Here is a 16,774-nt window from a genome sequence, read left to right on the forward strand (position 1 = left end):
GATGCATGAATGGGTAATGCAATTCCCCCCATTCCATACGTTCTCTAGTTTTCAATTTTTTTCCCCATCCCTACAATTTTGGAATAAAATTTATTCTTAGTAGTTTCTCCATTTGTTATGTATTGAAGTCTTGACATTCAGTGGGGCTCTAGCTTCTTGGTGGAATGCACAATTTCACCAACTTATTCAATTATATTATGTATGGAGCCATAATATACATACATTATGTCTTGAATCATAAGTCACGATCAAGATACTGAATGGTGTGATAAGAAGTATATATTAGATTACCTGTGCAGTAGTATTAGGACAAGAGAATATTTTTCATTCTTTTCATTTTATGGGGCTAATTCTTCCATGACATTACAGAAAGTAAATATCCACACTATGATAATGCTTCACTGTTCCCTGTTGACAAGTGAATAAATCAAGGTGAGAATACTTATCATTCTTTAGAAATCCCATATACTTGTACCCATGGTAAGGGTTCTGCTTGAATGAACATACTGATCTTAGGGTCTGAAATAACTGTCGCTGTTTTGACTATACAGAAAAAAGCTAGCAATGAGTTAGCATATGGTACCAACATATGCTAGAACAAACCAATTTAATAGCACTCCACAAATAAACCTTTATAACAACAGTGTTTAACACAATATATTAAGTTCTGTTGTCATGCACTGGCCAAAAAAAACATACAGAATTAGAGCAGAGAGGTCCCTAAAATTATTAATGTGATGCTGGTTGACTCTGCAAAAAATTACTGTAGACTTAAAATGCTCCCCAAACACTATCGTGTTCACCCTAGATCGTGAGACCAAGACAAATAAATTGAAAAATAGGAATGAAAAAGTCAGAACAACTGAACTAATGATAATTATCTTCATTTATTCAGCCTTCAGTACAGAAGGAAGACTTCTACTGATCTTGTGCATGAGGTAAATTACCATGTACCAAATGATAGAAAAGTGTCCAGGTCTATAGTATTAAGAAGACTCGATGAGAATAAAGTATCTGATCGTAAGGCAGTTAAAAAAACCTTTACCTCGATTTCCAAATATTGTAAAAAAACTGAAATTTCTGAGAAAAATACAAAAATTGGACTGCTAATGACTGGAAAGTGTTATGGACAGATAAGTCAAAGTTTGAAATATCTGGTTGAAAGCATAGGTTGTATATCAGATGAAAGAAAGGTGAAAGATACCTCAATGCATAGCACCTACCTTGAAGCATAGGAGAGGTAATGTAATGATTTGGGGGGCATTTTTCTGTTGAAGCAACAGGAGATATTTGCAAAATTAATGGAATAATGGATTAGTGCAGTGATCAAGTACCATCAGATACTGATCTGTCACAGTATACCCAGTGGTTTGCATATTGTTGGTTAACGATTCTACTACAGAGAAGATAATGACCCCAAACACTCATGTAGAAATTACTTAGCTAAGAAAGAAGCTGCTAAAGTCATTCAAGTCATGCAATGTCCCCCACAGAGCCCTCATCTCAATGCAACTGAGCAGATCTGGGATTTGATAGATCAAAATCATGACAAATTAATAGTTACTTCCAAAGAAACTTTATGGGAGTATATTAGAGACATTTGGAGCAAAATACCAAAGGACAATTTGATTAAATATGTTGCAAAAATGCCTGAAAGACTATCTGTAGTTATTAAAGCAAAAGGAAGATTCGTAAAATATTAACTGTTTGCTGAACTTGAACACTTCCACTGAGTTTCTGGTGTACTAAATATGAAGATTAATAACATTTTAATGTTTCAATGGTAATTTACCTTCCATTGTTCTTTGAAAGTAGCCTGCAATTTAATTTTTGACTTTGTTCTAACACTTTTGCACAGCACTTCCATATAACACACAATGGCTTACTAATTAGAGACGGTAATTAGTATTTTTTGGCTGTAACTAACCTATCTTGGATCACTTGTTGCTCTAGATATGGAAAGGTACATCCTAAAAAAAGCAAGGAAGTGTTTTGGTGTATAGGCTGTGGCAGACACACTGTGATTTACAAATTACAGCTGATGAAGAAGAAAAATTGACATTTTTTGTGGTCCATTTATGAGATATCAACAAAGGTAAGCTGAACTTTAGAGGTAATACTGTACTTTTAAACTCTTTGTTAACTTGAAGATGACCTAAGAAGGTCAAAACATTGTTCTGTACTTTATTTTAATTAAAGTTTTAACACCCATACTAGCCATCTTGAGAATACATAATAGAAATATTGTACTTGATTAGCAAAAGCCTTTTCATACTTATCCCTCCCCTTTGGCTGGATTTTGCCAATGTTCTAGTGTATGAACTACCATATAAAGTACACAGGCATATATATCCTTGCAGGCATACACCTCAGAATGTGTTCACATCATGTCAGTAAGTTACACATGATTTTATACACAAATCAGACATGTACAACCTAATAACTAAAACCTAAACATGTATTTACATTGTATAAATTAGTTACACATCACTTTAGGTTAGTCAAATGTGTTCCATCTAATAACTAATAAAGCTGAGAATGTATTCATGTTATGTCAAGCACTTCCATATAAAATAAATTCAGATAGCATACTTCAAACATCTCACAAATGCATTACAATGTAATTTACCAGAAAAACTGATTAACATAAATTTATTTACGTTTAGTTAGTAGGAACACTAAACAAACTTTACTCTTGTACATAAAATGATTTAGAGTGAATATTATAAAGTCTCCTTGTATAATTAGTGCATTATTTTAGTAGGTTAGACAACTCCAGCTCTGTTAACTGTACTCCACATAGGTAAGACTGAACCATTTAGGAGAAATTAATAAAAGTGTCTTTTGCTACAAAGACTGAGTTTAGTAGTACATTTATTATTATCACATTAAAATGGTGAATGTAACTGTAAAAAACAGAGATGAAATATTTGTTACTCACTGTTTAAGTTTATATTTTGAATATTACATGTGTGTGTGTGTGATACACCACAGTTGAGAATCAATACAACATATAATTGCCTGATATATACAACAATGAGAGGCTTCTAGATCTAACATGTGGAAGGACAGCTGTAGTACTATATTTCTTCAGGTTAACATAAATGTGTTGTATGTGTAAAAAATATCACACAAACATATTTACTACTACATTCAGATGTGCATATATATTTTTTTCAGACATCATTCTAGGCCTCTATGTAAACTTTACAATATAACAAGACACAGTGTTTTTGTCTTTACATTAGAACATATATGCCCTGTAAAACCTGTATAGCACAATGTGCTACATTATATACTTTCATTGTAGTGACTTTGTCTGCAGTTATTTGTATCTTTGTCTTTACTATAAATCCATATAAGGATAACATAATTTTACTTCTCTAAAATTTACGGCTCACAGTACATTATCTTCAATGTTTATTAAGACAGAAAAATTTCAGCCTTAATTCACTGTTACTTAAAGGTAAGTTATACAACTACACATGACTATTAATTTAAAACATATTACTTGTATTTTTGGAGGTCACTTGTCATATTCTGTTGGATAAATATTGGGTTGAGGAATAATTCGTGAGCGTTTTTTCAAGTTAAAAAAATATATTCATAAATGAAACGCTTTCGCAAAATATTTCATGTCATTTGGTAGATAATTTTTTGCTCTAATAGATGGTGTGTTTGATTTTCATATGTCTTTAATTTTTGCTTTCATTTTCAGCTCATTAAATAAAATGTCAAGTGGACAAAATCGAACATTTTCGACACCATCTGCTTTTCGCATTTAATTTTTTGCAATTTCATTTAAAACAATGCATGCTATATACCTAGGTATTACATGAAATAAAGTATCATAATAAATGTTTTGGGTGTAATGTGTTCATGCATTGAAGTATTGTACAGTCTTGCATGTAATGCTTGAATGAAATTATTTAAAAACGCTCACAAATTATTCCTCAACCTAATACATTAAGACTGCCAGTTCTTACATGGTAAAAATTGTTTGAAATTAAATTGAACAAGTTTATTTACATTCTAAAAATCAGTTACTATCTTCAAGAATCTAATTACAAAATTTATTTTAAAAGAGTAAGACATCAAACATCATTATAGAATGCCAACTTACTGTATTCCAAGGTGCAGGAGGTTCAGCTTGAGTAAAATGTGAAACTTTTGGTGGGAAAGGATTGTTCATGGTTGGCAATGGCATTGTAGTTTTGGGACTGGGGCTGTGTACTGGTTTCACTCGCTGAGGAGATGGAGACTTTGAGGGAGCAGGGCTTATAAAACTTGGGTCACGTGATTGTGCTAAAGCTGTAGGATGTAATGAATAAGAACAAGGGAGAGGCTTGGACAAGATCTGTGACTGACCAGAACTTGGATGCTGTTTTGGAATAGGAAACCCTTTCATGCCTTCTAAATTGAGTCCTGTTGACAAAGGTTGTTCTGGAGAGGAAGGCTGCTGCTGCACTTGAGATTCAAGGAGTCCTGTTGATGTTCGGTTAGGTTTTTTATCATTTAAAGAACTTTCTTGGATAGCACTGTCAATTAGTTGATACATGAGATCTTGTGAGGTAAACTGGGTAAGAGATGGCTGTTGGAGAGCTTGAGAAGCACCCTGTGTGCTGTTAAAGCAATGGGTGGACTTATTTCTAACACCAGAATTACTCAAACGTGATGTCCTGGGTGTTGTTTCTTTCTTGACACTTTCTGGGGACTTTGAAGATGACAAAGAAATATTATTATCTTGCCTCACATTCCTACCTTCTAAGGATTTTTTAAAGGCCTCTAAAAACCCATAAGGATGATATGGCATCATGGGTGGAACAGTACTAAATTCAGAACTAGCTGCTACATTAACACCAGTGGATGAGGGCACAGATGAGGCATTTTGTTGTATATTAGAATTACAAAGAATAGAAACAGATGTTGCAACTTTCTGCTGTTCTGGTCCAATTGAAATAAGCTTAGTTTCCTGAGAAGGTTCTCTGCGATGGAGAGCAGCTTTAACAGAAGATTTCAAGATGCTTATATTAGTGCTACCAAGTACAGACATCTGTGATGATGAAGCACACTGATGAACTTCTGTTGGCTGTGATAAAGGTCTTGCAATTATGTTTTTCCCTTGATTTTGGATCACTGATGTATTTATGACCTTTCCAGGAGAAAAGGGCTCACTCTTAATTGGCTGGACCAATCCTGAAGTTTCCAAAACAGATGATCCACAATTTGGAAAGTTTCCCAAACTGGCACAAATTATACGATCTAACATATCAGAAGCTAAAGAACCATGAGAAACAGGTTTGGCAGTGTTTTCTGAAGTTACCAAGGATAAGATATTTTTTGATGGCAATGAGACCTGAGATAAAGTCTTCCCTGAAACTGATGAAGTTGAAAAAGAAGCTTTGCATTTTTCACTTGCACTTAGAACTTGGTCTTGTAATTTTTCTACAACTATATTTACTGAATTTAACAATGAATCATTTAAGGGTTTAAGATCAACACTTTCACTTTTCATGAGAGAAGATTCATTTATGACAGTTTGAGTCTTACTTTTTTCAGTAACTTCTGATTCAATGTTACAAGGATGTGGTTTTGCTGTAAAAGCATTTGATATACTCTTATCTGAAAGTGGACTGGTTAATAAAGCATCAGGTATTATCTTTTGCAATTCCTTTTTGTTCACTGATAAAGAAACTGGTTCTCCTTCAGTTACATGTTTAATAGAGGATAGCTCAGATGATTTGGCACTAATGGACCTAGAACACCCAACCTCAACTTCTTCAGCAGTCTCTGAGGTAGTTGCACATGTGGGAATGATATCTTTTGAGGTAGCTGTAGCTTTAAGTTCATGTTGTACAGGGTAAGGAAGCTCAGAGAAATCCAATAACTTAATCTTTACTTCAGGCACTGTATTTCTGATGGCTGAAACTATTTCACTTTCTGTTCCACTTTCCACCGAGTTTGAAATGGTTTGCTCAGACAAGTCCAATCTTGTAGTATTAACATTCTGTTCATGACCATCCTGTGGAGATGAGCTGCTGGGACCTAACGATGTCACACCAGTTTGTTTTCCAACACTCGAAGGTGAAACACTAGTGCTGGATAGGACTCCAACTTTTCTACAATTGGCTGCTGACTTTCTTGGCCTATTTCTGTGAGAAAAAATAAAATACAACCATGTAAACAGCCCTGTAAACTTTAAAAAATAGGAGGTACCATGTCAGAAAAAAAGTTGTGCAACTTCTTACTTAAATGTATTTTTTGCATCCTTACTGTGTGTGTGAGTATATATATTTTCTTTCAAAGAATATTGGAATATTTCTTAATGCTGTGTACACTAATATTACAATTTTTTTAACAACACTTGAGTGTTAGCACTACGCAAGTATAATATAAATAAATATATCAGTGAGATAGATCCCTTTCTCATGCACAGTTCATTTGGTAAAAAGTAAATAAGCAATAATGTTTATAATCTACAGCAGTGATTCCCAGAGAGATTTCACCACACCCAAAAGACAGTTGTACCAACATATGCAAGTTTTAAATACAGCTACTGTTGTATACTATTTTACTTGGTAAATTACAAGTACTTTAGAGAAGTTAATAATGTATGAAGAAATACATGAAGTTTAATGATGAGAACTAGCTGATCCTTAGTTGGAAAAAGTGTGGAACAACTATCATACAGTACAGAAAAACAAGTGCTAACTTACATTAGATGATGATGAGCATCTCGACTTTCTCTGAGAAGAACCCTAAAAATGTAAAAATATAGCTTTGGTTTTAATTTATATATACATAAGAAGGTAATTAATAAATGTCTAACAAAAACTGTAACAGCTGGAAGAAGGAGCTCAGCAAAAGATATTTAAAATGAAAACTGTCCAATTTGTTATCTTAAAATACACACAAGTTTGAACTATTTAGATGACACATAAACCCTGGCAAGTGCCAAACTTTGAAAAGGGGATATTAAGTTTTGAACATGTATTATATTTGTAATAAAATAAGTCTAATAAACTGTGTTGAAATTAAACCCTTGTCTGATGATTTGATTTCAACACAGTTCATTGAACTTAACAGAACAAAACACTAACACATTATTATTATTCATTTTTTTTATAACCATTAATTTATACATAGTTAAAATTAGCTTATCTGCACACTGCTGGAAACCAGTGTAGCAGATAAAATATTTTTTATAATCTGATCAACTACTATTCCTGCCAAATAACAAAGGCACACCTATATCTTTCCAAGCTTCTCTTTACGGCTTTGAAACACGAACAAATTTGTACCATTATAAACACCCCACATGTTTACAAACCTTGGTGGTAAGCTTATCCATAAAAATGTAACAAGTATTCACTTACTATCCACAAATTAACATGAATAGAAATCATGAATATATCCTTTTCTCTTTGTGAATCCATCACAAACTATCAAATTTTACTACTATAAATATCCCAATGTTTGCAAATTTTGGCAAGCCTATCCATAAAAAGGTAACAGCACAATTACTATTCACATACCTCTATTACATCCATTAGAAACAAAAGGGGGGAGGATATATATGGAATACATCCAAATGATACCCAGACATAACTGGTTTGCAGTTCACATCAATTATGCTTCTATAAAAACTCCTGTCAGGGTAGTTATATACTTACTGCATCCAGAAATATCTCTACAAATACTATGACATTAACTAAAAATCACTAAACAAATAAATTTTTATTTTATGAAACAATAAGGATAAAGAACAAAAGTACGTTCAAATTGCACTGGTCTCTTTAGAAACAGGAAACATAGACTAGAACTGTGGTATTTTAAATTCTGGTGTGCAAACTGGTAACTAAAAGTAGTAGTTTGTTTTTGAACTTCACAAAAAAGCTACATGAGGGCTATCTGTGTTAGCCGTCCCTAATTTAGCAGTGTAAGACTAGAGAGAAGGCAGCTAGTTATCACCACCCACTCCCAACGCTTGGGCTACTCCTTTAGCAACGAATAGTTGCATTGCTTGTCACATTATAATTCCCCTACAGATAAAAAAATGAGCATATTCGGTGTGATGCAGATTCGAACCTGCGACCCTCAAATTAAGAATCAAGCACCCTAATCACCTGCCCAACTAAAAGAAGTAGACTAATTACTGATGTTACCCATAACAACAAAATATTTGGAATTCAAAGAACACAAACATAAATATTAACAACAGATAGTATTTTAATCCTTTGTCCTTAGATGGCAATTACTACTCACAAAACATAATAACTTTCTCTGCAGTGGCTAGAGTAGTTACTGAATGAAAACATAATGGATTCCTTCAGTTAACTTACTGGTATTCTCACATTTTCATCCAGCATTGTTTACATAATTTTGTACAAGAAAACACAACTACCATACTGAAATACTTTTAATATCAACTCATGAGTACTGCTTTAGTGAAAAATAAAGTAAAAATATTATTCATCAAACAGGCTTGTATACTGCATCAGTTTTATGTATAAGAAACATGCAAAAAAAAAGTACTCTAAAAGTGGATAATGTCCTATATCCAGAATGTATCTTTATTGGTTCAACCTTTCACTATTACAGCTTTATAAAGAGCTACCAATATTCAGTTTAGATTTCATTGGTATAAATAGCTCATAATAGAGATGTCATAAAATACTAAATTGATAAAGATATTATGTAGATATAGGCCATTAATTTCCATAATGGAAATGCCTTAGAATAAAATCCAGTTTGCAATAAACAAAACTAAAAATAATAATAAATGATATTCCTTCTAATTTGCTTTTGAGATATTTATCTTAGGTTTCTTACTATAAGATTTGAGTGAAATACCTAAAAGAAAAGGAAACTGTGGAACATCACACAGATATGACTGTGGTATGTTAGCTATTTCTGGATTAGGGTAAGGTGTCACTGATATTCCTTGATTATTCCCTTCTAAAAGTGGGGATAAGTGAAATTACTTATTAAAGGGTATCTAGTTTTAACTTAAAAAAATTCAAACAAGTGGATTTAATTTTGCTATAATTTTTATGTTGCAAAATTTCAAATACTTTGTTGTGAGACTGTTTTGAAAAAAACATTTAAAGTATTTTGGAAATTTCCTTTTAATATATGCAATTGGCTTCAACTTGATTGATATTTATTAACATATTTATTTTAATACTTTATTTTGCTGACTGCAATAGCCACCATTTTTGACTATATATGGAAAACCCACCAGAAAAACTTTAAAAAATTTATGGAAACTTAAGAGTTTGACTTTTCAAAATGGTGATAGATTAGAATAATAATGTTTTTGACAACAATACTCTTAGTCAAAACCAAGTTATATCTTAATAAATGTACATTATTTATTATTTTCAACAGATAAGTTGTTTTATTTGTGTGCATTGTTTGAACACAATAAACAGTAATATTCAACAAACTAGGAATGAACCAGGGAATCAAACCCCTGATTTTATCATTGTAAATCTGTAGACTTCTGTACCAGTGGGGGACTAAAGCAACTATAAAAAAAAAGTCCAGATCTGTTTTGTTCTTAGCCATTCTAAACTTCTCACAATATTTCATTGTTCTTCTGTGCACCAACTAAGTCTTGTTACTTTCCCATCTCATAACCTACTTCTTACATCATTTTATTCAATTTATATCAAGTTAAATAGTATATACTTTATCCAATGATGTTTAATTTTTACTGTTAATCATTTTGACAGTTGACTGTCATTAGTAGTTGTTCAATCACTTGTTGTGAGGTCATAAAAGGGTGGAAAACAAGGGATTATACTAACAAAATTCAGATAAAGAGAATGAAAATAAAGATAGAAACAAAATGCTTATAATTAGGTTATTTAAGGGCAATAAGTTTATTAGTAAATATGAACCTATAATTTTGAATGGGAAGAAAAAAATCAGTATGTTGTTTACAGGTGAGACTTTTGAACATTTTTTATATTTTAGTTCACAAATTATGTTAAACAAATGTTACAAAATAACTAAATATCAGTCCTAATATTTTTTATTAAAACAATGTTTAAGTAGTTAGAATGATTATTTCTATTCAAATTTTGAAATTCAATATGCAGGTATGCATTGGATATTTGAAATGTGCTCATCAGCTTGGAAAGAGAATTTCCAAACAGGTCAGATGTACAAATCTAATTCTTTCAATTCCTACCTTCAATTATTCCTGGATAAGCACTTAAAGTGGACTTTGATGTTTCTTACCATTCAATTTAACTCTCTCACTACAATTAGGCAAAAATGTGCATGTCACAACTTTAAGGACTACATTCAACATTTAATTAAACCATGTTATTAGCATGGTACACAAATAAAGAATACATCAAACACAGAAAATAATTTACGTTTTAATATTATATACATTTTAAGTGAACTATGCATTTGCTGAGTTACTGACAACATATGTGGTAAGATTATCAGTTAGATATGATTCAAATAGTAACAAAGCAATAAAATGAAGTATAATCAAATATATACTGTTACAAGTTTTAAGTTGCTTAGTATAAACAACTGTACTACCTCATTACAATTTGCAGTCACTCCAAAAAAGAAAAAAATGTATTTAGATTTTTTTTATGGTAGTTACATGGGGTGTTGGGAAAATTGACTAAATGCATGTAGGTTTAGGGTAGAGAAACTAACAGATAAAGTTTTACCATGAAATGAACACACAAAAAAAAGATAATTATTTAAATTTTAGAGATTATGTAAATGAAATTTAACAAGTTTTAGATGAAAAAAAGTATTTTTAACTTTAACATGAAAATCGCTTTCCACTCAGGGTAGCCAAGATTCCAACTCCAAAATACTTAATTAAAAAATCCTGTTTTTTGTGTGGTAAAAAAACAACAAAAAATACCACCACCACCAACAAAACTTAATATTTACTGAAAGCTTGCAAAATTTCATGATCTAGAACACATATGACATGTTACAGTATTGAAACACTGATGGTTACTTTAGAGTTTAAAGGTTGGTCACACTGACTGAGCCCATAGTGACAGAGTTAGTGAGCTTGCATAAACCAACACATACTCCAACATAACTATTCTCCCCTGTACCTTCTGTTAAATAATCTAGTTTTAGACAAAAAATAAAAGTGAATTTTGATGAACATTCAATACCCTTATTACTGTTAATTATGTTTGCACAAATAAACATATGGCTCAGCATACCTAATTCCTTCCACACTGACCTTTGGAAATTCTGTTGGATCAACCAGTCTTAGATGGGTAGCTTAAGCAGAAAAACCCATCAATCATAGAAGAAAAGGAAAATACTAAGTATTCACTTGCAGACATTGGGACTTTATTAGGTTATTGGCTTTAGTATTACTGAAATTTTTGTAGTCACATTTTATTGATTATAATTCTATGGTACCTGTTATATAATATAATGTGCAATGAGTTTAGCAAGTTAGAGCTCATTGGGTTTGGATCAAGTTAAACTTCAATTTATATTTGCTTCTAAACTGTGTTTAGTGACACATTTTTGTTGGCTTATCCAAAAAAGAAAGAAAAAGGATCTTAAGAGTTGAACCTGGTTGGTTACATATTTTAACTATACTTTCTAGTTCTTTGTCAATAATAAATTTGGTAAGAACAAATTTTTATACACCTTTGAGAATAATTACATTTAAATTTCAAATAAATTTAAGCTAAAAGTCATATGATGTTATATATATATATCTACAATACTTATAAAAAACAGTTAACTTTGCAGTGAAAATACACAATACTGTTTTTATATTCTCAAGATGGCTGTTACAGGTATTAAAAATTTAATTAAAATAAAGTACTGAACAATGTTTTGCACTTTTTACATGTTCTGCACTTTATTTTAATTAAAGTTTTAATACTCATACCAGTTGTTTTGAGAATACTTTTTTATTTCAAGTGGGTTTCTCGTCATCACAGACAATACTGATCTTGTCACCAGGTCTTTCATTGACCTCTTCTGTGCATTTTTTTTTAGTTTTTAAGAAAAACCATCATATCAACCAAAGAAACAGTTACCTTAAATAAAGTCTCCTCTTTATGATGCTAAAAGTATAGAATATGGGTAAGCTGTGCTAATGTTGAAATGCTAAAAGCAGGTGGAAGATAACCATAACAACAAGTTGCATCTTCAGTACCCGGTATTTCAAGTTCCAAAAATTTAGCTTCTGTTTTTTCAAGTTTTGGTTTTGTACCAACCCAGTTTTCAGTGATACAGTTAAAAACATCATAAAAACTTCTATGCGTTACAAGTTTCAGTACGTACTTGTGGTGTCAATTATGTTTTTTTCAATAAATCAAATATTTTAATTCAAATATTGCTGTACATATGATTTAAACATATCTACAAAACAGATACAAGTTTTCGTAAATCATATTACCATGCTTTAATACCAGTTTTTTGTTTTTAATCAGAACACCCCTACCTTGTTTGTATCCAGCCATCTGGCCATAAAGCCTTCACTTCTGAGCTGAGAAAATCCATCAAGTACTCTTCTGCTGATTGAGTTCTGGTTTTCTTTACTTCATAACATTTAAGTTTGATAGTCACCACTTCACATAGGAGTTTCCTATTATAATGAAATAATTTTCCAATACAAATAGCACTTTGCCCAAATACAATCACGTGCAAGTTTCCTACACATACTTGAATTTCAGCGTAAATGATTTTCAATAATCTGTAGTTTACGTATGCCTTTTTTGTTGTCTGAAGGGCTCCTATAATATTAAATTGTATCATGTGTTAGTTTTAAATCATTATTTATATAGTTGTTCATTACGTACAACTAGTTTTTTATCATTAGAAGATTACATCACCAATATCTAATTTCAAGCATTTGATAGTTGAAATTCTGCTTTCTTAGTTCTCAAATTAGAATAACCATACAAACCATTCTGATGTACATGTTAAAAAACAGCACGAGTTAAATTATGGTAAAAGCATTTAACATCACAACATTATTAACACAGGACTTCTCCCTGAATTAGATGCAACTTAGTGGGAAAGACTGGATGTAAAAAAATCTGCTATTTTTCTGACTTTGATACAACTTGTTACATGCTGTAGTATAAAATGCAATATGATAACTACAATTTACAAATTAGACAAAACTTGACTGAGTTATGACTGGCTATACTGTCAGCAGAAACCTTATAGTTAATGATAGTACTGTTTGTTGTGTAACTGATGTCTACCACACCATTCTTCATTTTCTTTGCTGAAGTTCCATGCTTCTCAGACCAGAACTTATCAGCTAGCTTCAAGCCATGCTGACCATGACTAGAATTTTGCTTCTCTTCAGCATATAACCATTATTCCCTCAATTATCTGAATGTGCAAAGTTCAATTACATTTTATTTAAAACCTGTGCAACCACTGCAGATGCCATCATAATGGACTTTTTTGAGAGCTTTTAATGAGACAAATTTATCTGTCAAACCCAAATATGTTGCATTAGCATTTAAAAAACAAACAAACAAAAAACATAAGTGTTCCACCAGATCAAAAGATTAAGAACTAACTTTCCCACCTTTAACAAGAATGAAGTAAAAAATAACAACAAGAGAGAAAGAAAAAGAAGAAATAAATCAATTTGTATTCGGAACTGTTGCAGCTACTTTCAATCTGTCTCTTTTTTGACCGATCATAATTTCAGACTAAGGTAAGTTTATCATCATTTGGATTGTATACTTGGTTGCAGCAGTTTTTAGAATTTCCAATCATATATGCAATATATCCAAGAAACAACCAGGATTTCTCGTTACTTGTCTTGCTGCTCAAAAACACTATTTTACCTATGGTTAAGGTAGAGAAATCATGTTAAAAAAACTCAACTCCTGATTAGAGTGCTAAGATGGTTATTGCACTCTATGTTCCAAGTATTGTTAGAGTAACATTAATATACTTACCTTAAGTGGTTATTCCATTCAAATTTCCTTCTAGGTAGATTTGAAATCTGTGTGTATTCTCCTTCATCACTATCTTCTTCTGATCCAGTAGCTTGTAAGTCTGTTAAATCCTTATCATTGCCTTTACTCCTTAAAAAAAAAAATCAAAGAATGAGATTATAACACATCCAGAGTACACACACACACGTGTCTGTGTGTGTGTGTGTAAAAAATCTAAACTTGTGACAATGTGAAACTGAATAGGACCCATGAATGTATTCAATAGCTTTATAATTATTGTATTCATTCACTTTGTAATCATGTTTTATATTACAAACTTGTCTTGAGTTTTCTGAAAATGGAAGAATTTTCTGATATAGTTAATTTGAGGTTTTAGCTACAGAGTATTAAAATTCACAGCAATTCAACACCTGGTGTAACCAACAAATCAAATTATGTGAACAGGAGATATAAATATGTGCATAGATAAAACAAGTTTTATTCTGCAAGTAGTAATAAATAAAGCTTCTAAATTCTGACAATACTCCTCATAAGTATAGCATTAACTTTTAGTAAACAATTTAAATCATTTTAAAGAGAAGCAAAACAACAGTTTTTCTCTTAGTAGCTTAGAACAAACTAGATGTCTAAATTAAGAACAGAAAAAACATGTTGCTTTATTTACTGTGTGACTTTGGTAAAAAGAAATGTCCAGAATATTTTTATAGCTATAAATATAATTCCATTTTTTAGTCTATAAATTGAGTTTTAATAATAACAAGAATTCTATGAAATGTTGTTGTGTCCAATTATTAAATTTAAAACACAAACTTGGATGTTTTTTAATAATCACTAGAAACACTCACACTTCTAATGATGCCTTCTGACAAGCTTCTGCATATTTCTGTTCCATCAATGGGATTACTTCTGAAATTGCTATAAAATATACAAATAAACTGTACAAAGATGAACTAAACCTGAAATACGTGAGAGGTGATTTTTCATCTATTTCAGGTTTATTTCATTTAGTTTAATTCTTTTTACACACTAATAACAGTATAGAAACATCTTTGTACTAGTTCTGAATATTTTTGAGAAACCTTAAGGAGATGATATATTTGCATAAATATCAGAAAGGACAAAGTTAAGTTTTTCAGAAAATAACACATAAAATACTTTTCACAATGCTGAATTTAAAAATGTAATATTAACCAAGTACCTTGTTTAAACTAACTCACATATTTATTTTAAAAATTTAAATCAGTGTCAATTCTCTTGATGTTAAAATCACTGTACATTAGATAAATATTTTAGCAAGTGATATAACTGAAGTATTATATTCATATTTATTTTGTTTTTGATTAGCATATTAATTAATAGTAGTCTGATTTAAAAGATAATTTTGACAAACAAGATGAAAACATATATACATCAAAATAGAAAGACAACTGAAACTCTCAGACAGAAATATAATGTCCACACATCACTGTTGCATCTTCTCAGAGACTGACTTTGAGAAACATACATTGATACTTTACACACATGCATCTTTGAATAAAATTACATCAAAAACTGACTCTCCCTCAATATAAAGCACATTTCAAATCATGGTACATGTTACCATCTTTCAGACACTGTAAGGGTTCTCTAAGTTTTTCATCCTCTTGGTCTAAACGGAGTTTCTTTGCTCTTTTCAGGATGGTCTCTTTTGTACATGGTAGGTGGAAAGCTAGGTGGGTGTAAATCATTGAGCGCTGGCTACATGATAGCTCTCTGGATTTCAGCTCAATCCTGTAAAAAGCAAAATGTAATGACTGTGAAAAGTATATATTCAATTTATTCAAAGCAAGAAATAAATGCTAGAAAATATTAATGAAAGAATATTTATCTCTTAATCAAATGACTAAACTAATTGTTTTTCAGAGATGAAATAGTGCTTATTATTTCAACTTAAACTGCAAGTTACCTCACAAATATGAAATTTTACACATATTGGTTTGTATATACTACAGGTAGATGATCTGAAATTGAGTGATTCAAAACTGCAATATTCCAGAAACTATTTGTTTTGGTAAACATTGCACTAACTAATAAATTAGAAATTTTTTATACCCAAACTTTTTCTGGTTACTGATGCATTGCTTCCAACTTAAATTACTGAAAACTTCACTTAATATTATTGTAAAATATATAAATACAAATAAGTAGATAAAATTTTATTTTAGGTTTAACTGTAGATTAATTACTGGCATGAGGGCATGGTGAGTCAATGAATGCATGTGATCTCAATTCAAACCTGCCCTTCCTCTGTGTTGGGTTGAATATTTATTCCTATGTTCATTGCAAAAATGTCCAAAGGGCAAGTAAACATATATAACATATATATATTTCACACTTTATTTATATCATTTGCACATGCCAGTACAAGCAACCCCTGAACTTGAAAATTCCAAACTCTGGCATAGTTTGGATACCAACTATTCTGGATTTGAGATTGGGTATCTGTATTGCAAACCTTTAATTCATAATCAATTGTAAAGTTTTACATTTCGACAAAACAATCAGTATTTCAACAGTAAATTTATTTATGTACAAGTTAAACACCATAAAAATGTATGTGTAATAAATATTTCAATAAATATTACTTATCTTCAGTGAAATATTTCACTACATGATCAAAATTAATGTAACAGAATATACATTATACCATTTCAACTTTTTTAAAAAATTAATTGTGGCCCTTTACTATACGTTTCACACAAATTCATCTTAAGACAGTTATTTCTGGTCAGTAAAGCAGGTGTACATTCACCATTCATTTTCACATAATGGGTGTTAGGTTAAAG

At 31.2% G+C, this 16,774-nt stretch overlaps 1 protein-coding gene across 3 annotated transcripts in view; it reads right to left on the reverse strand.

The window, feature by feature from the left end:
- The window catches only part of LOC143253121 (uncharacterized), a 66,954-nt gene that overhangs the window by 22,889 nt on the left and 27,291 nt on the right, over positions 1–16,774 (reverse strand). For all 3 annotated transcript variants that reach the window (XM_076506428.1, XM_076506429.1, XM_076506430.1), the window contains exons 8-13: positions 15,550–15,719; positions 14,795–14,864; positions 13,950–14,078; positions 12,467–12,610; positions 6,717–6,758; positions 4,124–6,152 (exon numbers count right to left, since the gene is read on the reverse strand). In XM_076506428.1, the coding sequence (XP_076362543.1) occupies positions 4,124–6,152; positions 6,717–6,758; positions 12,467–12,610; positions 13,950–14,078; positions 14,795–14,864; positions 15,550–15,719 (2,584 nt within the window). The remainder of the gene's footprint in view (positions 1–4,123; positions 6,153–6,716; positions 6,759–12,466; positions 12,611–13,949; positions 14,079–14,794; positions 14,865–15,549; positions 15,720–16,774) is intronic.

Source organism: Tachypleus tridentatus, chromosome 6, assembly GCF_004210375.1.
Source record: "Tachypleus tridentatus isolate NWPU-2018 chromosome 6, ASM421037v1, whole genome shotgun sequence".
In the NCBI taxonomy this organism is placed as follows: Eukaryota; Metazoa; Arthropoda; class Merostomata; order Xiphosura; family Limulidae; genus Tachypleus; species Tachypleus tridentatus.